The 18,078-nt window shown below is 42.2% G+C and overlaps 2 protein-coding genes across 11 annotated transcripts; one reads left to right on the top strand and one right to left on the bottom strand.

The window, feature by feature from the left end:
• Positions 1-1,689: 1,689 nt before the first annotated feature.
• Positions 1,690-9,392, top strand: LOC104421789 (phosphomannomutase/phosphoglucomutase). Of its 6 annotated transcripts, none has more exons than XM_010033887.3 (18): positions 1,690-1,886; positions 2,813-3,034; positions 3,298-3,367; positions 3,550-3,733; positions 4,284-4,336; positions 5,557-5,645; positions 5,922-6,149; positions 6,371-6,435; positions 6,752-6,812; positions 6,923-7,040; positions 7,109-7,190; positions 7,287-7,359; positions 7,436-7,497; positions 7,803-7,898; positions 8,033-8,187; positions 8,264-8,360; positions 8,811-8,888; positions 8,969-9,392. In XM_010033887.3, the coding sequence occupies exons 1-18, from the start codon at positions 1,880-1,882 to the stop codon at positions 9,077-9,079; spliced, it is 1,851 nt and encodes a 616-aa protein (XP_010032189.2). In that variant the 5' UTR covers positions 1,690-1,879; the 3' UTR covers positions 9,080-9,392. The 6 variants fall into 6 exon arrangements, with proteins under 6 accessions (XP_010032189.2, XP_010032188.2, XP_010032194.2 ...); XM_010033886.3 differs by having other exon boundaries at positions 2,810-3,034; XM_010033889.3 differs by lacking the exon at positions 1,690-1,886 and adding an exon at positions 1,930-2,227 and having other exon boundaries at positions 2,810-3,034.
• A 4,252-nt stretch (positions 9,393-13,644) lies between these two features.
• On the bottom strand, positions 13,645-17,775 carry LOC104421787 (GATA transcription factor 8). Of its 5 annotated transcripts, none has more exons than XM_010033881.3 (4): positions 17,513-17,775; positions 16,203-16,281; positions 15,751-15,989; positions 13,645-14,948 (listed from the first exon to the last, which is right to left on the bottom strand). In XM_010033881.3, exons 3-4 carry the CDS (start codon positions 15,964-15,966, stop codon positions 14,115-14,117), a joined length of 1,050 nt encoding a protein of 349 aa, XP_010032183.2. In that variant the 5' UTR covers positions 15,967-15,989; positions 16,203-16,281; positions 17,513-17,775; the 3' UTR covers positions 13,645-14,114. The 5 variants fall into 5 exon arrangements, with proteins under 5 accessions (XP_010032183.2, XP_010032184.2, XP_010032186.2 ...); XM_010033882.3 differs by lacking the exon at positions 17,513-17,775 and adding an exon at positions 16,768-17,466; XM_010033884.3 differs by lacking the exon at positions 17,513-17,775 and adding an exon at positions 16,573-16,749.
• Between the last annotated feature and the right edge of the window lie 303 nt (positions 17,776-18,078).

Genomic DNA, 18,078 nt, shown 5'->3' with positions numbered 1-18,078 from the left:
CAATTTGGTTCAATTTAGAAGAATCCATTCGTTGGACTAGATTAGATTGGTTCTTGGTTCTTGTTTCTCAAGGTTCTAACCATGGGATCGATTCTAGATTCAACCCGTTATGAAATGGTTTTGCACCATTTTTTTTATGAAGGAAGACCATTGCATTCATCAATATTTGAACCATAGCGTCCACTTTAAAGAAACACTTCAATAAGTACCGATCCTAACTATTTCTTTATTTTTTTCAAAAATGCAATTCTGATTTATGATAATTTTTCTTATTTCTTGCTTAGAAATAGAAAAGTGACCAATTTTTTAGTACAATTTATAACATACCGACTCAATTCTTGATTTCAATTTTTTCGAAACTTGGAAATCACCGAGTCACTTCCTTATTCTAGGCGGAGAGCTAACGCACCTTGAAATCCCTCCCTGCTAGTTGAGGGTAGAATTGGGAGACAAAATTTCTTAGATTAGATGATGCTAGGATACAATTGAAAATTCCAGAAAGTATAGAAATTGCCTGATTCTTTAATGCGCCGAGGGCAGAATTGGAGGTTGAATCAATTTATATCAAATGCGATTTAAGAGCAAAATTTAAAAAATTTAAAAATCCAAAAACAAGCTGATCCTCCATATTTTTATAAAAGGTACATTTTTTGGCAAACCAAGATATTGTAATATAGTCATAGAGATTGATGAATGAATAGATGCAACTTATTAAAGAAATTTGACACGATGCTTTAAATGCGTTTGTAAAGTAGCTAAAATGAAAAAATATCGATGTCTTTGACTTATAATGAATATTTTTGAAAATGACTCTTTTTTTTTTTCAAAAAAATTACAACTCTATTTGTTTTACGAAACATAAATGATTTAAAAATCATCTTCTTAAAAAATGATTACCTTTATCCCCAAAATAATTAGTTAGTGAAAAATGCTTTTCATCATTGAAAATAATTTATGTCTAAATAATTTTTATGTACAATAAAATATATTTTGTTCATTCATCTTTTTAAGAGATGTATAAGTCATTAATTTTAAAAAAATAAAGTCAGTACATATTATTTTTTTGGGGAGAGATAAAGACAAAATAGCCCCTTTAAACAAACTTATCCTTTGTATTTTTAAAAGTGGTACAATTTTTGGTAAACCAAGATATGAAGTATAGACGCAATCATGCAACTCATCATAGAAATTTGACGATATGCTTTAAAAGTGTTTGTTAAGTAATTGAGCTAAGAAATTTTGATATTTTAGATATACAAGTTATGTTGGTTTTACGAAGAATGAATGATTTGGAAAGCATCTTCATCGAAAAAAAATTGTTTTTATCGCTTGAAATAATCGGTCAACAAAAATATCTTACAATTTATGTCTAAATATAATTGAACGTAATAAAAATGTTTTCCGCTTTTTTTTTTTGTCACCCTATTCTATTCCTACTCTACACTCACTCTCAGACTTTTGTCCCGCCTCCGTGGGAGTCGAACCCACTCTTGAAACTTATGCATCCCCACTTTCATGTTGGAAGGGTGGCCACCGGGGCGAATCTAGTAGTTATGTTTTCCGTTCAATATTCAAGAAAAAATAAAGTCGGTAAATATTTGATTTTGAGTGTAAAAAGACAAAGGAGCCCCTACGACCGAACGGAAGAAACGAGACCCGTTGACGAGCGGGCGTACCGAAAAAGCTCACGTCGCCGACTGCCTTCTCAGAGTTCTCGCCAACCTCGTCCTCCTTCTCTGTCTTCACCTGCGCTTCTACCGCATTCCATTTCCATTCCCAATTTCCCCCCACCACCTGCTCTCCATCGCTCTCCATCGCTCTCCATCCACCGAACCGAGAATCGCATATTCCCAAAGGTTCCCTCCCAGACATCCCAAAGATGGCAGGTGAACTTCTCCCTCTCCCTCCCTCTCCATCGCTCTCCTCCTCTCCTCCGTTCGATTGCGCGTCGAGATGAAATCGCGCGTCCCCTCTTGTCTTGACTAACCGCGCAATCTTTCTCAACGGACGGGAGGCGGCGCGCCTCGGAATCGCGCGAGCGTTGGCCGATCTTTCTGCCTTGACGAGTCGCGATGAATGGATGGGAATCTGTTCCGATGAGTCCGCCTGTCCCTGCGCGCGCTTGTGATTATCCATGTTCTGATTTTGGAGCCGGTCGAGTCGTATTCTCGCCCCCGAGCTCTGTGTCTCCCGGTTGTTGAGGCGCGGAGGACTGGTCTCTGTGAAGGTTAATGAGTGTACTGCTTTAGCTTTGTAGCACGTTCGGTTCGGTACGCAAGCTCGCGATAAAATGGGCTCCCGGAATGAAAGGGAATGAGAAAAGGAAGTGAATTTGGGACTATGACAATGCGTTCGTAGTAGTCACGGGACGTTTGTGTGGAAAAGAATTGTGGGGGCCTTCTAGTCTTAGAGAGTCGAATTAAAGATTAGGGAACTGGGTTGGGGGAGTAAATGAGTAATCCAAATTAATGCTCAAGAAAAGTGTCTAGTTATGTTGAGAAATGTAGCGTTAGAAAGGGCATGGTACGCTGCTCTTGTGGGTATGCTTTGTTGTGAAGAGTCTAGACAATGCTGATGACTCGTGAATGAGCGGTCCTGCTGCCTGTCGGATGCTTTTGTCGGGTCACAACGATAAACAGTTCTAGTGACTAGTAGTCCTCCTTCATTTATACGGGTTGGGTTGGTTAAATTTAAAAATCTTGAAGTGTATCGTCTATAGCCATTGCGAACGTGATGACCTTAATTACTAAATGGGTGCCGCCGGCATATTAGAGTAAATGATCTGATATAATTGCAAATTCTTATGCAGCAGCATCAGGGATGATTATGCAAAATATATTTATAGCAAAGCGATACCAAAAGAATAGCCAGTTTGTCAATCAAAACCGAATGGGCTGTTCTTCACCTTATATGAGCTGCACGCTTCCCTTTCAAGGAGGGAAGTTTGCATGGGATGGCACCACTTCCATGCAATTGGTCAACGTATCGAAATACCAGAGAACTTCTGTAAACCGAGGACTTGTACTCTGCAACGGTCTGTTCTAGACTCTCAATATCCAGGTTGTAAGTGCCATAGCATCTAGGATAATCTAAAAAAAAATTTCTTGATTTTCATTGCAATGTCTTATATTTTCCTTTATCTTTGTGTGCTAGCAGGACTCGATTTCTCTGTTGATTAGATTATAATTTACACATCAATGCAAGAAGATGGATATCATACATTCTGGATTGCCATTGTTCACATTAATGGGTTAGGAACTAACCAGCCAAATCATCATGTCTGAACTTATTTTGCAGCTGCTCCATCTGCTGCTGCTGCTGTACCAGCTTTAGAGAAAGCTGATTTTTTGAAGCTTCAAAATGGCAGGTACGTTTTGCCAGAACTATATTCAATATCCTTCTAGTGAGTTAAATGTACTGGCTATGCTGACTTAGAGTGCTACTGTAGTCTCCCTTTCTACTTTCCTCCCTATTTAAAGCATTGCATTTTATTTTATCTGGAATCAAGTTATCAGGGTTATTTTCTTCTTCTTCTCCTTCTTTTTTCAGTGATATTCGAGGTGTGGCTATTGCTGGTGTGGAAGGAGAGCCTGTCAACCTGACTGAACCGGTCACCGAGGCAATTGCAGCTGCTTTTGCTGCATGGTTGAAGGATAAGAAGAAAGAGGAGACATCAAGACGTTTGAGTATTTCCATTGGCCATGATTCACGAATCTCTGCACAGACATTGCAGGTAATTTGCTCATTCTATTTGTGCTTTCTTACTTTAGACTTTACATCTGGCTGCTAAATGGAAAATGTTTAACCAGTGAATATGATACTCTATTGAGACATACTGTTGCTAGGTCCTTTTTAAGTTCTTCATGGAAATTTTGCTTATTCATTCCGAGTGAAGAACGAGCATGATGATTTTGTTGGCCCAATGTTGCGAATGTTGATATTAAGATGGTACTATCATCATGGTTTTTAAAAAAAAACTTATGAGAAAATAGTCAACCTGATGCTGGTGGCTAATGCTATTATTAGTTGCTTGGTTTGGATTTGATTTTTCCCCCCTCAAGAATTGGAGCTTAGTTGTTAGACTTGCTTAATTTGCAAGTTAGTCTGCAAGAGATACACATTCTTATATTAATTAAACAATGATGATGTTGTTGGTGTTTTATATAATGACATTTATAGGATTTTTTAGCACAATTCTCTGTAATATAAGATGCAATAAACCAATAGTATTTTTTATGTGAAAATTAGTTTGGTAACGCAAGATTTTACTGATCACATTTCAGGATGCAGTTTCTCGAGGAATTTCCAGTATGGGAGTGGATGTCATTCAGTATGGGTGGGTGATAATTCACTTTAGATTTCAGCCATTTCATGCTTCCAATTTGCTTCTGAGTTTCTTGTTGGTAAACACTCCGCATTGCATTATCTCTGGTTTATTACTATTAGGATCTGGTAAGTTCAGTATGAATGGTTTGGTAAGGTGCTTGAAAATAACTCTAGTCTTGGCATTAATTCTGGTGTTTCATAATCTGGTTATGCAATTTTTGTTTGAGCAGACCTTAGATGTTCATATCTGGAAATAGACTGATTTTTCCTCAATGCTTTAGTGGACTATCTTCCACTCTTTTCTCTGCACCATCCCTTTTGTGGGATTCAGCTTTTACTGAAGTTTGATCAGCACGTCATGTGATGCAGTTGTGTGATGATATCTATGTACTTTTATTCAAGTGTCCTTAAATTTGTTGCTTGAAGAGCAAGTTTTACTTTCGTTTACTATCTTAAAACTGCATAAATTGTGCAGATCACATAATTGTCTTGTTGCTACATGAACAGTTCTGCAGAAGCTTTTGCTGTTAAATACATTTAGGAACCAAAAGATTTGGGTGCTTATTGGTTCACAGAACATTTTCTTTTTTTCACGTTCGTTAGAATATTTGCAAATTGTTTTCATTTCCAAATTGTAAAATTTTCGAAACATGTTTGGTGTCTTGTTTTCAATTTGCATGAATTGTGCTCTTTCATTTTTTTTAATATATATGTTCAAGTAATAGTCCAGATAATTAGTGACTAATTGATCAATATGCAGAGTAGATAGACTAGATTAAAATATTATCTTTTTGTTCTTATAATATATCGTGTGTTGTTAGTTGAGGTCTAAAACAGGAACTTCCTATATGTTAAGTTAACTAGAAGTATTATAAATTATAGAGGGGATGGACTTTTATTTGTGTGTAAAGGGTATAGAGAAATAGGAAAACTTTTAATTGAGAGGGTTTTTTTTTTTTTTGTTTTTTTTTTTTAATGTTTTTTTTTTTGGGTGGGGGGAGGGGGGTTGGTGTGGTTGGTCTATTGTAGAATAATACATTGAAAACAAACATAGCTATTTGAAACTTTAATGTAGTTCACAGGAGTTTGTACCTTGATATGTTGATCAGGTGTACTGGACTACGGTAGATAGCTTTGATATTTATGATACCGGTCTACCTCAGAAAACTTCTCCATTTTATGGTCATTATCTGAGTGAACATCTAAGTGGTTTTTTTTGGCTTCATGTAGGCTAGCATCTACACCAGCAATGTTTAACAGCACACTCACAGAAGATGATGCATTCCTATGTCCAGTTGATGGGTCCATCATGATTACAGGTAACTTGTGATTGTTTTAGTTTCTTTTTCAGGGTACTTCTCTTTTTATTTCCATATCAAATGGTTATATCAACTAATGACTTCTTGACAGTACCTGTATTTTGAGTAACCCTTAAATGCTAACAACACTGGATACCGACTCCTAATGTATTTCCGAATGATCAATTTGAAGTTGAGACTTGTTGCTGGCTTCATGCTTTGTGTGTGAATAATAGCCAATCTCAGGATTTTTCTACTTAACTAAACTTTAGTTTCTCTCTCTTTTCCTGCAAACAGCTAGTCATCTTCCTTACAATCGCAATGGATTCAAATTCTTTACAAGTGCTGGAGGGCTTGGGAAAGCTGACATTAAAAACATCCTGGAGCGCGCTGCAGATATATTTAAGAACAGTAGTTTTGAAGATAAAAGAAATGAAGCTTCTGCATCAGTCAAAAGAGTTGATTACATGACTGTTTATACATCTGGCCTTGTTAAGGCAGTGCGCAGAGCGGCAGGAAATATAGGTATTTAATCTAGTACAGTTTCCAGTTAACTTCTGAAAACATGAGAATATCTTTCGACATGCATAGTGCAAAAAGGATCAATGTGAGTTATGTCATATCATTCCTTCTATTGCTTCATGTGGTTCCCACTTGAACTTGTTAGCCAGTAAAGTCCTCTGCACATGTAATTTGAACGAAACGTTATCCATTTCTCTGATTGTCTATCAACTTTTTCACTCTAGAGAAGCCATTGGAGGGATTTCATATTGTGGTTGATGCTGGAAATGGAGCGGGAGGTTTCTTTGCTGTAAGTTATTTTTAATTGCTGCCTTTAATTTTGTCCATTTACCTGAGAACAAAGAAGTGATGCCTTCTCTACCACACAATGCTGCATGAATTTTTTACTTCATTATACCATGAATGCTATGGAGCAATGAAGTTGGAGTTTTATGATAACGGTCATGTCTCTCTTTTAGATAATTAATCAAGTTCTGGTAGGAGTAATTATATTTTATCTCAAGCATGTTCTCTGTACTTATCAAGGTATCCACCTTTTCACGCCTTTTGCATCATGTAGTTCATTTGTATTCACATGTGGATTTTATCTTTCTATAATTTATCAGGCAAAGGTGCTCGAACCTCTCGGGGCAATTACTTCCGGTAGTCAGTTCTTGGAGCCAGATGGTAATTGCTTACGTGTTTTATTTCTTCAAATTTCAATTTGCAATCTCATCTTGATTTTTCCTTTTAATCTCAACTATCTCTTCTTGCTAAAAGTTATATTCTGAGAGCAGGTTTGTTTCCGAACCATATTCCAAATCCGGAGGATAAGGTAGCCATGAAAGCTATTACTCAGGCTGTCCTGGATAACAAGGCTGATTTGGGGATAATTTTTGACACAGACGTAGACAGGTAAACGTTTATGTGATCCTTTCACCCTTGAGTTCCATGACGAGTTGTACTAAATGAAAGTATGTCAGATCTGCTGCTGTGGATTCCACTGGTAGGGAGTTTAATCGGAATCGTCTGATTGCATTAATGTCCGCCATTGTTCTTGAAGAAGTAAGCTTTACCTGCTAAGATACTAAAAATTCTCATTCTTTCATATGCTTTTATCTGGAAAAAGAACAATAATTTCTGGTTGTTCTTTTCCCTTAGCATCCTGGAACTACTATAGTGACAGACAGTGTTACTTCTGATGGGTTGACAACTTTTATCGAGAACAAACTTGGTAAGGCAGAATCGAATGTGTTTTGTTCAATCATGGAACTATTTCTGAAATAATATCTGCCTCTGGTCTGACATAGGGGGAAAGCACCATAGGTTCAAAAGAGGCTACAAAAATGTCATTGATGAAGCTATACGCCTGGTAAGATAATTTTTCACTTCCTTTACCGTAGAAAATACATCTGCATTTGGGCACATCACATGAACGTTCAACAGAAAAGAAAGAGGCAGACATAAGATTATAGGTGTGCTAGAGCCCAAAAAGAGAAATGTGAAGAAAGAATATAGGTGCATCGCTCCATTTACATTCGCATCTCTCACTGAATCTTATGTGTGCTGAAACATCACACTTCGCCAAATAATAACGATCCCTCTGGACTAGTGACTTGATGTTTCTCCTAGATTGCTTTTCATTTATCATTCCTATTTATATGAAAATTCTTACAGAACTCTACTGGCGAGGAGTCTCATCTGGCTATTGAGACAAGTGGTCATGGAGCTCTTAAGGAGAATCATTGGCTCGATGATGGGGCATACCTCATGGTATGCTTTCCAATTCAAAGTGGTGCTGCAGATATTAAGCATTTTGTATTTTGATTAACCATGAACTCTTTATTACAACTGCAATGCATGAGCTTAAAGCTTTGAGTCATAAAATATTAAGCATTTTGTTATAGGTCAAAGTTCTCAACAAACTTGCTTCAGCTCGAGCTTCAGGAGCAGGTGGTGGCAGCAGAGTATTGACAGATTTGGTAGAGGGTCTAGAAGAAGCAGCTGTTGCTGTAGAATTGAGGTTGAAGATCGACCAGAATCATCCAGACTTAAAGGGAGGGTATGTGGTTTCTTGGTTTCTAGCAATGTCCTTTTCTTTTTCCCTCTCTAAGACCCTGATAGCATAGAGGTTACAGATCTTTCCGAGACTATGGAGAGGCAGTGTTGAAGCACTTGGAGAACTCTATTGATTTAGACCCAAAGCTTCAGAAAGCTCCAGTAAATTATGAAGGAGTAAGTTTTGAATCGATGAAGTTATTCTTAATAGATTGGACCTCATTATTTCAGCAGCTATTTATACTCTGTATTTTCATGTTCATATGCTAAGGAGACAAGTTAATGCTCTAATTCTCAATTAAAGTACATACGTTCTGAATGCTCCTGGGGATGGGAGCAAGAAGGAGAGTTAAACATCACAATGGAGTCCATGTTGGTTCTTGATTTGTATCTACAAGAGGAGTCAAAATTATAGTCCACAATGAGTTGAGCAAAATGCTGTGTGCTTACCAAAATAATATCTGAACTAGTGACTTCAGAGGAGTATTTTATTTTAAAGTAAATGCAGGTCCATCATGCTATCTAGTTAATTCCTCTCTTCTTTTCTCCCTGAATAGCACAAGACGCTGGGTGAGCTTTGCATTTTGCATGTGATGCTGATCTCTAGTCTGATTGCTGCTTAAACAGGTCCGGGTGTCTGGGTTTGGAGGATGGTTCCTTCTGAGGCTCTCGCTCCATGATCCTGTTCTTCCTCTTAACATTGAGGTAGAGGAATCTCTTACACAAGCTACCATAAAAATGATTTTATTGGATTAAGAATTCAGTTCAAAATTTACCTGCTGTAGGCACCAACTCACGATGACGCTGTAAAACTTGGACTTGCCGTGCTTGCGGCTGTTAAGGAGTTTTCAGCATTGGATACATCTGCTTTAGACAAGTTTGCTCAAGTATCATGAGCAGATGATGCAGAGCACTTTGGTACAGAGTATATTTCGGCACGTTATACTGGCAGTTAAAGTCGGCTTTGGCGTCTACTTCTGTACAGTACGTGAAATCAGTGCGTCAGTCTCTGATTCTAAGGAGGTTCATTTTTCAGATGGTTTTGGTCACAGGCACTCGAAATACTAGTTAATGGCTATGTTTACTTTAATTTTTACTTATGTTCCATGTATGCTACAGAGATGTTCTGATAAATAAGAAACGTTCTTCGACTACAGAATTGTCCGAGGTATGTTGTTTTACTGGAAGTTGTGATGCAACTTTGTTAGAGCTTTCTAAGATTTTCTCGTTTTTATAATGTTCAATCAATTTTGATTGCGCGTATCTTCTGATCATTGTTCTTTACATGGAATGCGCAATTTCTGTGCTTAAATGTTGTGATGTTTCCCAAAGACATCCCACGCGTCTAATGTTTGTAATGATGAAGACTCGTATTGGACGTTCTGATGAACTCACCTAAGTCTCTTAGGCTACGCATGATAACCATCCCCAGCCCAACTATTTCTATTCTTTTCTTCCCCAGAACAAAAAAAAAGAATAGAAACCGCGTTTGATAACTAAGTTAGTTTTTGTTAGGAACAAAAAGTTAGCCCGGGAATGGTTTTGGAATAGAAATGAGAAGTAAAAAAGTTTGTTCTTGTTCAGGGAACAAGTTTAAGAAATAAGTGAATTTTTTTTTCTTTTATTCTTCTCTTGCTAACCGCCATTGACCATTGTTGACCACCACCCGTCGTCGCCCCCCGCCGCCGCCGGCCGACCGCCGCCGCCCGCCGCCCCGGCCGACCGCCGCCCGGTCGCCGGAGGCCGATCGCTTCCCGTCGCCGCCGCCGCCACCGGTTGCCGCCGGCCGCCACCGGCCGCCGGGAGGCCGACCGACCGTCGCCGCCACGGCCGCCGGAGGCGACCGACGTCGCCGCCGCTGCCGGCCGCCGGAGGCGGACCGACCTTCCCGCCGCCGCCGTCGCCGCCACGGCCACCGGCCGGCCGTCGGCCGTCGCCGCCCGCCGCCACCATCTCCGGCGACGCCGCCGGTCCACCCGGCCGCCGTCGCCGCCGCCGCCGCGGTCGCCGCCGCCGCCCGCCAGCCGCGGCCGCCCGGCGGCGGCGCGGCGGCGGGCCGGGCGGCGGCGGCGGCGGCGACCGGCGGCGAGCGGTGGCGACGGCTCGGCAAGAATAAAAATGAATAAATACAAAAAGAAATTGTTACGTTACCAAACGCATTTCTATTCTTTTTTCTATTCCAAGAGTAGAAATTTTGTGTCGTTACCAAACGGGTTCTTTTACTCGAAATTATTCCCGGAGGAGCGAAATGAAAGGAACCATTTCTGAAAAAAACTCTTCCGGAAACAGAAGCGTTGTCATGCGCAGCCTTATGGACCAAGATTTTCCGGGACAAATGTCCGGCGGTTCGGCGTCATTAGCATGACCGACCAGCCTGTATTCCCTCAATTGCTCATCATTGCAAATCGCACCATCCAATTTCACCGTATTGCTCGGGCATAGGATGATGATACAAATGAGGTTATGCGCAGGGTCTGTGGCAAATTACGGTGCCCGGTTACTCCATTGATCAACCATGTGTAATCAGTCTTTCAGTTTCCATGTTTAAGAATTCCTTTCAACCTATAATGAAAATTTCTTGTTCGACGATTTAGTATTTTGCTAGGCCTACCTAAATATTTGGTTCGCATGGATTAGAAGGTTTTCTTTCACTAATCCCACTAAAAAAAAAAAAAAAAATTCTTTGGATGCTTCTCCTTGGATGGAATATGATACCCGTGTACGCATAGGATAATATGTAATAAAAGAGAAAATCTCAAATAAGAGTTTCGAATGATATTGCTTTTTCAAAAAATAGTTCTGGAAGCCTTGTCTTAAATAAGATTTAAAATGGCTAATTTAGTCTCAAATAAGATTCAAAATGGTTAATTTAATCTCAAATAACGTTTCAAGTTCACCAGTCAGCCAAATTTCGTCGGTTGGCTTAGGCGTGTAACTCACGTTGTTTTTTTTGGCTGCTTAAGCAAGGGAACTCTTGTTCGAAAATTTTTACCCAATTCGAAGGAGTCCTATAGATTGAAAAGGCCTTAAATTGAAGTTAGGGTTTTTCGAGAGGGAGCTGTACAGTTTAATCTTAAAAGAGGAATGGTAGTCCTCCATCTGCAGAATAATGGTTACAGTGATGGGTCATGGTCTCGGATTACCATCGGCCCATGACAGATGCATGTAAAATTGTAGTCCAGTAAATAACTTGAAGGTTGCCTGACCAAAACAACACATGCTTTTTTCTGAACATATGCACTGATAAATGCAAGAGAAGTCCAGTTCCAGCCAAGGTATGGTATTAAATGCATGATTTTTCTACAAAATGCAAGCACATCTCTTACTTCAGGGATAACCCAAAGAGAACTTCACAAAAAAGAAGATATATCCAAGCACCACTGAATATAAATTTCAGACAGCGTTCTCCATTGCTCCCCAAAAAAATCTTCCGCAGTTAGAGAAACAGTCCCCAGTTCATAAAACAGTGGAGGAAGGAGGGAAGTGGCAATTTGGGACTTCTTCAAATAGGGTCAAGTTAGAATCTTTCGGACAAAATTGCAATAGCTCTTGCTGTCGCAATAAGCACGTGAGCCACATGTGCAAGCTGGCTGGCGAAAGTTTGGCAGGTCGGTAAACTCGGATCTCTATCTGAAACTAAGTTGGCTACCTTAGGTCCTTATTTAAGATAAATTTCATTCTGAACTCTTTTTGAGCAAATAATTTCAATTCAAACCCTCTTTGAGAAAAAAAAAAAAAAAAGTCTCACTTTGGCCTTAAAATGGCCCCACACCGTTCATCCCGGGTCGGGAAGCTGGAATGGGTGCAGACTTCCGCTCGATGTGGACATTTTGCTAAGCTATTTGCCCGCAATCCCACTATAATCAACGGAGAATGACTGCGAGACATTCTTCATTTTTCCACACATTGCGGGTGGCATGTTGTCCCGATGACAAGAAAAACAATCAGCAAGTTAGTTATCAAATCAGCAGTCTCCAACTCTCTCAAATCATCAAAATCCCCATCAAATACATCAGCATCAAACGTAACTTGAAACTCTGTCTTGGGGAGAATTTCTGGGAGGGGTGATAGGATGTCTTAATCATTTTAGAACGCCATAATGACCGGTCGATGATGAGTCCCCCTAGACAGGAGAGCACCATCACTTTAGTTGGCAAGTTGCTGAATTGAGCTCCGATTGTATTTGGTCAGACTTGGACTTCTTGCCTAATTATTCAATTTACAACTGAGGAATGGACTTGGATCCCTCAACCACAGATCCTTCCTCCCCACCAATCTGTTCCTCAGTGCCCTTCAATTACAGCAAGGATTGTGCCACTGATTTATGGCAATAAAGAAAGGAAGTTGAACCCCACAGAAGATCTTGGTTATTCTGGTCCCCTTTACAACACGGTTGAGATCTTTGTGAGATATCCAATTGGCTGCCAAGTACTAGAGTCATATGACTCTACATCGCCCATCGCATATAATTTTTATTGGGTCAACCTCCAGGCAAGTACTTCTTCAATTCCAAAGGCAGTAGTTCAAAGAGGAAAAAGAGAGACATGCTTTGGCAGAATATACAATTCCAGACCGACTTTGTCACCACCATCCTTCCATCTGAAGCCCCCCTAAAGAAGCTGTAACCAAGAAGCATGGTGGGAACTTTAATTCCCCTTTAACCTTCCTGTTGCATGGTGCGCAAGGAACTAGGTGTAATTCCCTGGCCACGCTCTTTAAACAGCCGCGATGATGCCTCTCTTCTTCCCAGCAATCCAATGATTGCTTTTGCCCTCATTTTCTATGGCAATGATGGCTTTACGATTACTGGAATCCTTTGTTTTAACTCCTAATCATGCCCATCTTTATGCTTTCCTAAGTTTCACCCCCCATGTATCATTAGCAATAATATTTACCGTCTTCAGACCATGAAAACCTTTTGAAAACTTGAAAAAAGAGATGGGACACGAGGCTCTTTATTCTTTTACCACGTATCAAAACATCTAACGCGAGTGCTGGCTAATCTCAAGAGTGCGTTTGGTTATTGAGATGGGGACATGAGATTGAACTCGGCGAAATTGGAAGGGTATAATGTTTGAATGATATTATCTCGACAGCCTATCACGCGGCAACACACACACTCGCCCTTTGAATTGTTTAATCCTTCACGGAATGCATTTGGACTTTTATTTCTCTCACTGCAAAGTCTTCAAAATCTCCATGTATCAAGCACCTGATCGCTCACAGATTTTTTTAATTCCAAACAGGCATACGACACTACGAGACCCACATGCCTTCCCTCAACGACTTTTGGCGCTACATGCCACCAAATCTGGGCACGTCTATTCCAATCATGGAGCGTTTGAATTTTGAAAGGAATCAGCCCAATATCTTTTTAAACATTTCTTGAGCCTTTGCGTCCATGTTATTATGTCAGAAGAGACTTTGGAGAGCACAGATAAAATAGAGACGGTCGAGAGCATGACTCAAAAAAAAAAATTCTCTTCTGGTCTAAACAACTTTTCCACTACAAAATGAACTGCAAAAAGAGTTTCCCCATTATCAGGAAAATCAAGAACAGAATAACCCAGAAGAAGGAAAAACATCAAAACAACACAGGGTTCTTCGAATAGCAATTTACTCTAATTATCCTTGAGACCTACCAATAGTAATGACTAGATTAAAGGTCTACCCTTAAAACTTAATTTGCTCCCCAACTTCTCACTAACCTTTCTCCCAAATCTCCCATTATAGTTCTCTAATGACTAATAATCTCATTCATCTATCTCTCTATAACGCCCCGGCCCGTCCCCTGTACAAGAAACAAAAAAAAAACCCCAACGAAGCAAAGAATTCTGATCAATGATCAACCAAGTAAGCACGGCTTGACGTCGAAAATGGAGATGCTCTGAGTTCTCATCGAGAAGCAAAGTCTTTCCGAATCCTCTTCCCCTAATCCTCACATGTAATCCAACCGGACATGTTCGGGATCAGCTCGAGTGAGTCGGTCGCTGCCGAGGCGGTCCCGGAGTCGTCGGCATTGTCGGTGGTCTTGGTCCTCATCTCGAGCACCTTTTTGTGAGAGTTCGAGTGCAGGGACGGGATGAAAGTCGGGCTCGCCGCCGGCCGGTACTCGGGGTACAGCCTGCCTGACTTATACCGGACGCCGCAGGCATTGCAGAGGGTCTTCGGGCCCAGCGGGCCGGCCCTCCACTGCGGGGTCTTGGTTATCTCGCAGTGCAGGCACTTGCGAACCGCCTGCTGCGGCAGCCCCTGATCGGCCTCGGCAGGCGGTGCCGGAGGCATGGTGAACTTGATCTTCTTCTTCTTCTTAGGCTCAGCGCCGCCACTGGCCTGCTTCTTCGGGGCCTTGATGACCGGCAGGCAATTCGACTCCTCGCTGTTCTCAGAGCCAGGCTCGTTCTCCGCAACGTCGGAGGACTGCTGGGGAGCGAGCTGGATCGCTGGGCGGGGATTGAAATTCGCTGGCCGGGGCCGCTTGCTGCGCGCCCTGCCGCACCGGGCCGGGTTGATGGCCTCGGGGCTGGGCGGCCGGGGCTTGTTGTCGACCGAGCAGGAGCTGCTGCTCTCGAGGACCGACACCGGGCTCGAGGTCTGGAACTGCTGGGACGAGGAGTCCGTGTTGTTGCCGCTGCCGCCACCGCCACCGCCGCCGCCGCCGCCGCCGCCGTTGGAGACCTGCTCTTTGCTCATCGTGAGGCTCCCTCCAGAGAAGGACTCCTCCACAAAGGTCGACAGCCATTCCAGCTGAACAATATCTTCGTACTGCGCAAACAAAAACTCAGAATGATCAACCCCTTCTCTTTAGAAAAACACCAATCACTGCTCGCTTCTGTCATTATCTTTTTCTGTTCCCGATAAGTAATTCATCGTTTCGCAGCCAATATTTTTCTTTATTCATCTTGTCTAAAGATTCGTTCTTTTCGGGTGCTTCAGCTTAAAATAAAGTCAGCAAAAAAAAAAAAAAAAAAACCAGTGACGTGAACACATGAACCAGTTCAGTTCCGACGTAGCGAATGTGATACCGCGACTTTGGTGAACATGGGACGGAGCGAAAGCGCAATCTAAAGTTTGCCTCGCCGTCACGCAAAGTGATATCATGCATTAAAGGCCAGACCTTTGCGAAATTTCTAAGCAAGAACAGACAAATTCCAGAAGAAAGAGAGAAAAGAAAGATGCAACTGGGGAAAGCGCAGCAGCCGGTCACATGCGAGTCACATGCCGACAATCACTGCGGGGTCCGACCCGACCCGACCCGGGAGCCCACGAGCCATGTCACGGCGGTCGCCTACAAGACCTAAACCCTGACATGTGAACCCCCCACCGGGAAAATATTGGGCATGTGACGTCATTAATGCGTCCAAGGAAGAAAAGGAGGTCCCTACTCACGTTGAAAAAAGCAGCGAACGATTGCGAAATTTAAAAAAAGCCTAAAAGCCAACCGCGTTCGATATCGTGACCCCGCCTAGCGACGAACCGGAGTTTCACGGGACCGACACTCGGGGGGCGAAAGCTGGTCCGGACATCACGCGCTGCCGTTTTAAGATTGAGCGGTGGTGGTGCTTACCGGGACGGAGAGCTCGGCGGAAAGGCTGGAGCTGCTGTTGCCGGAGAAGACCGCGTCGGAGCCAGGCAGCGGCTCGGGCTGGGCCGACCAGATGCTCGGGAGCGAGTCGGGCTTCCCGACCGGGAGCCCGGCCTCAACGTCCTCGCTGGGGAAGTCAAGGAAGTCGTCGAAGAAGCTGCCGCAGTCTATCTCGTCGATGAAGTTGGGTCCGGTCATTGTCTCAATTCAGAGAATTTTTCCTGAAGAAATTCGGAGCAACGGAATGTGAGAGACAATGGATGTAATTTCCATGTTTTTCAGCATAAAGAACCTCCCAAAGCGACATTGTAGTTACCATATCAAGGTCTGAATTTCAAGAAAATGGGGTGAACTTATTAAAGTAAGTACTTGGAGAAACAAGAATTGAGGGAAAGAATCTGAGAATTCTAGCTGGAGGATGCTAAACTGCTTACCTTAAGGGGAAGTTTCCGAGTTAAGAAGAAAGAGGCCAAAATGCTTCAGACAACCTGGGATTGTCCTCTTCAGGCTCTCCTGCAAGAAAACCAAGATGACTCCAATTATAATTTCAATCAATGGAAGGAAAACAGCAAATGAGGTTGCTCAATTCGAGTCCATTCCGAGTTTTCGAAACAGAGCATCAATCGTTATACTGTCGAGCGATGACAAACACGAATTGCTTAGCCATTGGAACAAGAATTTTCCGCTGAAACATCGCAAGAATCCATGGAACCTCAGTCTCTGCCGACACTGGATTGGCCCCCATAAAGGGAGCCCGAATTTAGAAATGAACGGCTAAGGAAGAAGCAACCGCGTTTTCCATACAGAAAAAGCCTAGGAAGTCTCAAAGATTCCCCTCGCGAATCCCAATGGAAACCGCACTTCCGAAATCCAAACTTTTGTTTTTTCACGGTTCAACCAAAAACCCAGAATGAAAATGTCGGCTAAAAGAACAGGGCATTGCCGGGAGCCCCGTTCCCTCCAATAGCTCTGCATTAAGTACAAAGTGCAGAATAGTACCTCGTAGTGGGGGAGGAGAGGAAGCCCAACCAAGAATGAGAGAGAGAGAGAGAGAGAGAGATGATTGAAAGGGGAGGGAGGAAAGAAACAGAGGCTTAAAAAAGGAGGGAGGGAGAGGGGGAGGGACTGGTGGTAATGTGGGGTAAATATGTTAGGTGAGCAATCTTGCCTCATTGCTAGCTGTCTTTCTACTCTCCTCTCTCTCTCTCTCTCTCTTTCTCTCTCATTACCCAGGACCCCACAGCATCCCACCGTTCTAAAAATTAAACCATGGTCAAATACAATATGTTTCGAAAAGAACGGAAATATTCACAAGAATTACTCAGAGGACAATGCCAACGCCGCCATATCGTCTGCGGTGCTTTTGGAGATCAATTCTGGAAATAGCAACGCGGGTTTCCCATAATCTTAAAGCCATATCGGTGGAAACAGCGACGTCCTCACGGTAAATTTCACCCAGAAAGAGCAGCGACAACATATAAAAAAAAAAGGGCGAGAGCTTGAGATCATAAATGTCCTGCGCACCGCGAGGGACTCTGTAACGGTTCCTTTCCTTCTTCACCCACCACCACCGCTCTCCTCGGTTTAATTCTCGTCACGCATTTCGTTTCGCAGCCGACGGTTTCTCTCCCCTCTTTCTTGCCACCCACCAGATACGGAAGCGCAGAGACAGAGAGAGACAGAGAGAGAGACAAGAAACAGAGGAGGGGAAAACGAGAAAAACAGAGTGCCGGAATTGGCTTACTTTTTCCCTTCGCCAAATTCAGTTCTTGAAATGGATCAGTAAACTTCAATGGCTCCAAACCTTTGGAGTGCTTTTGGGTTCTCTTCGGGGGACACTGTAGAAACAACAACAGGAAGAAGAAGAAGAAGAACGAACGAACGAACAAGAAAACGGAACAGCGAGAGACAATGCCGTGGGTGAGAGCCTGTGGCTTATATACACGCACATGCAGAGAGAGAGAGAAAGAGGAGAGAGAGAGAGAAGCCGAGACTCTTTCTAAATTTCACATTCTCGGGGTTTGTCAGGATTAACCGCCGTTGTTTCCGACAGTCTCTCTCTCTCTCTCTCGCGAACGAAGAGAGAGAAAACGAAAAAAAGATGGAATTTTTTTTTTTGGGGGAAATCGAGATATAATTAGCTTCTGGAAATCAAAAAGTCAGTTGCCAGTTTGCTTCGCCACCATGTAAAGCGCGTATCAATCTCGGTCAAAATTACAGCCAGGCCTAGCAGTCTTTTTCGCCAACAGGAGCTCCCCACAAATGAAAAATCTACGCTAATATTATGTATGCATATACATATATATATAT

This window comes from Eucalyptus grandis, chromosome 10, assembly GCF_016545825.1.
Source record: "Eucalyptus grandis isolate ANBG69807.140 chromosome 10, ASM1654582v1, whole genome shotgun sequence".
Classification (NCBI taxonomy): Eukaryota; Viridiplantae; Streptophyta; class Magnoliopsida; order Myrtales; family Myrtaceae; genus Eucalyptus; species Eucalyptus grandis.
This window is presented reverse-complemented; position numbering and strand designations above follow the sequence as displayed.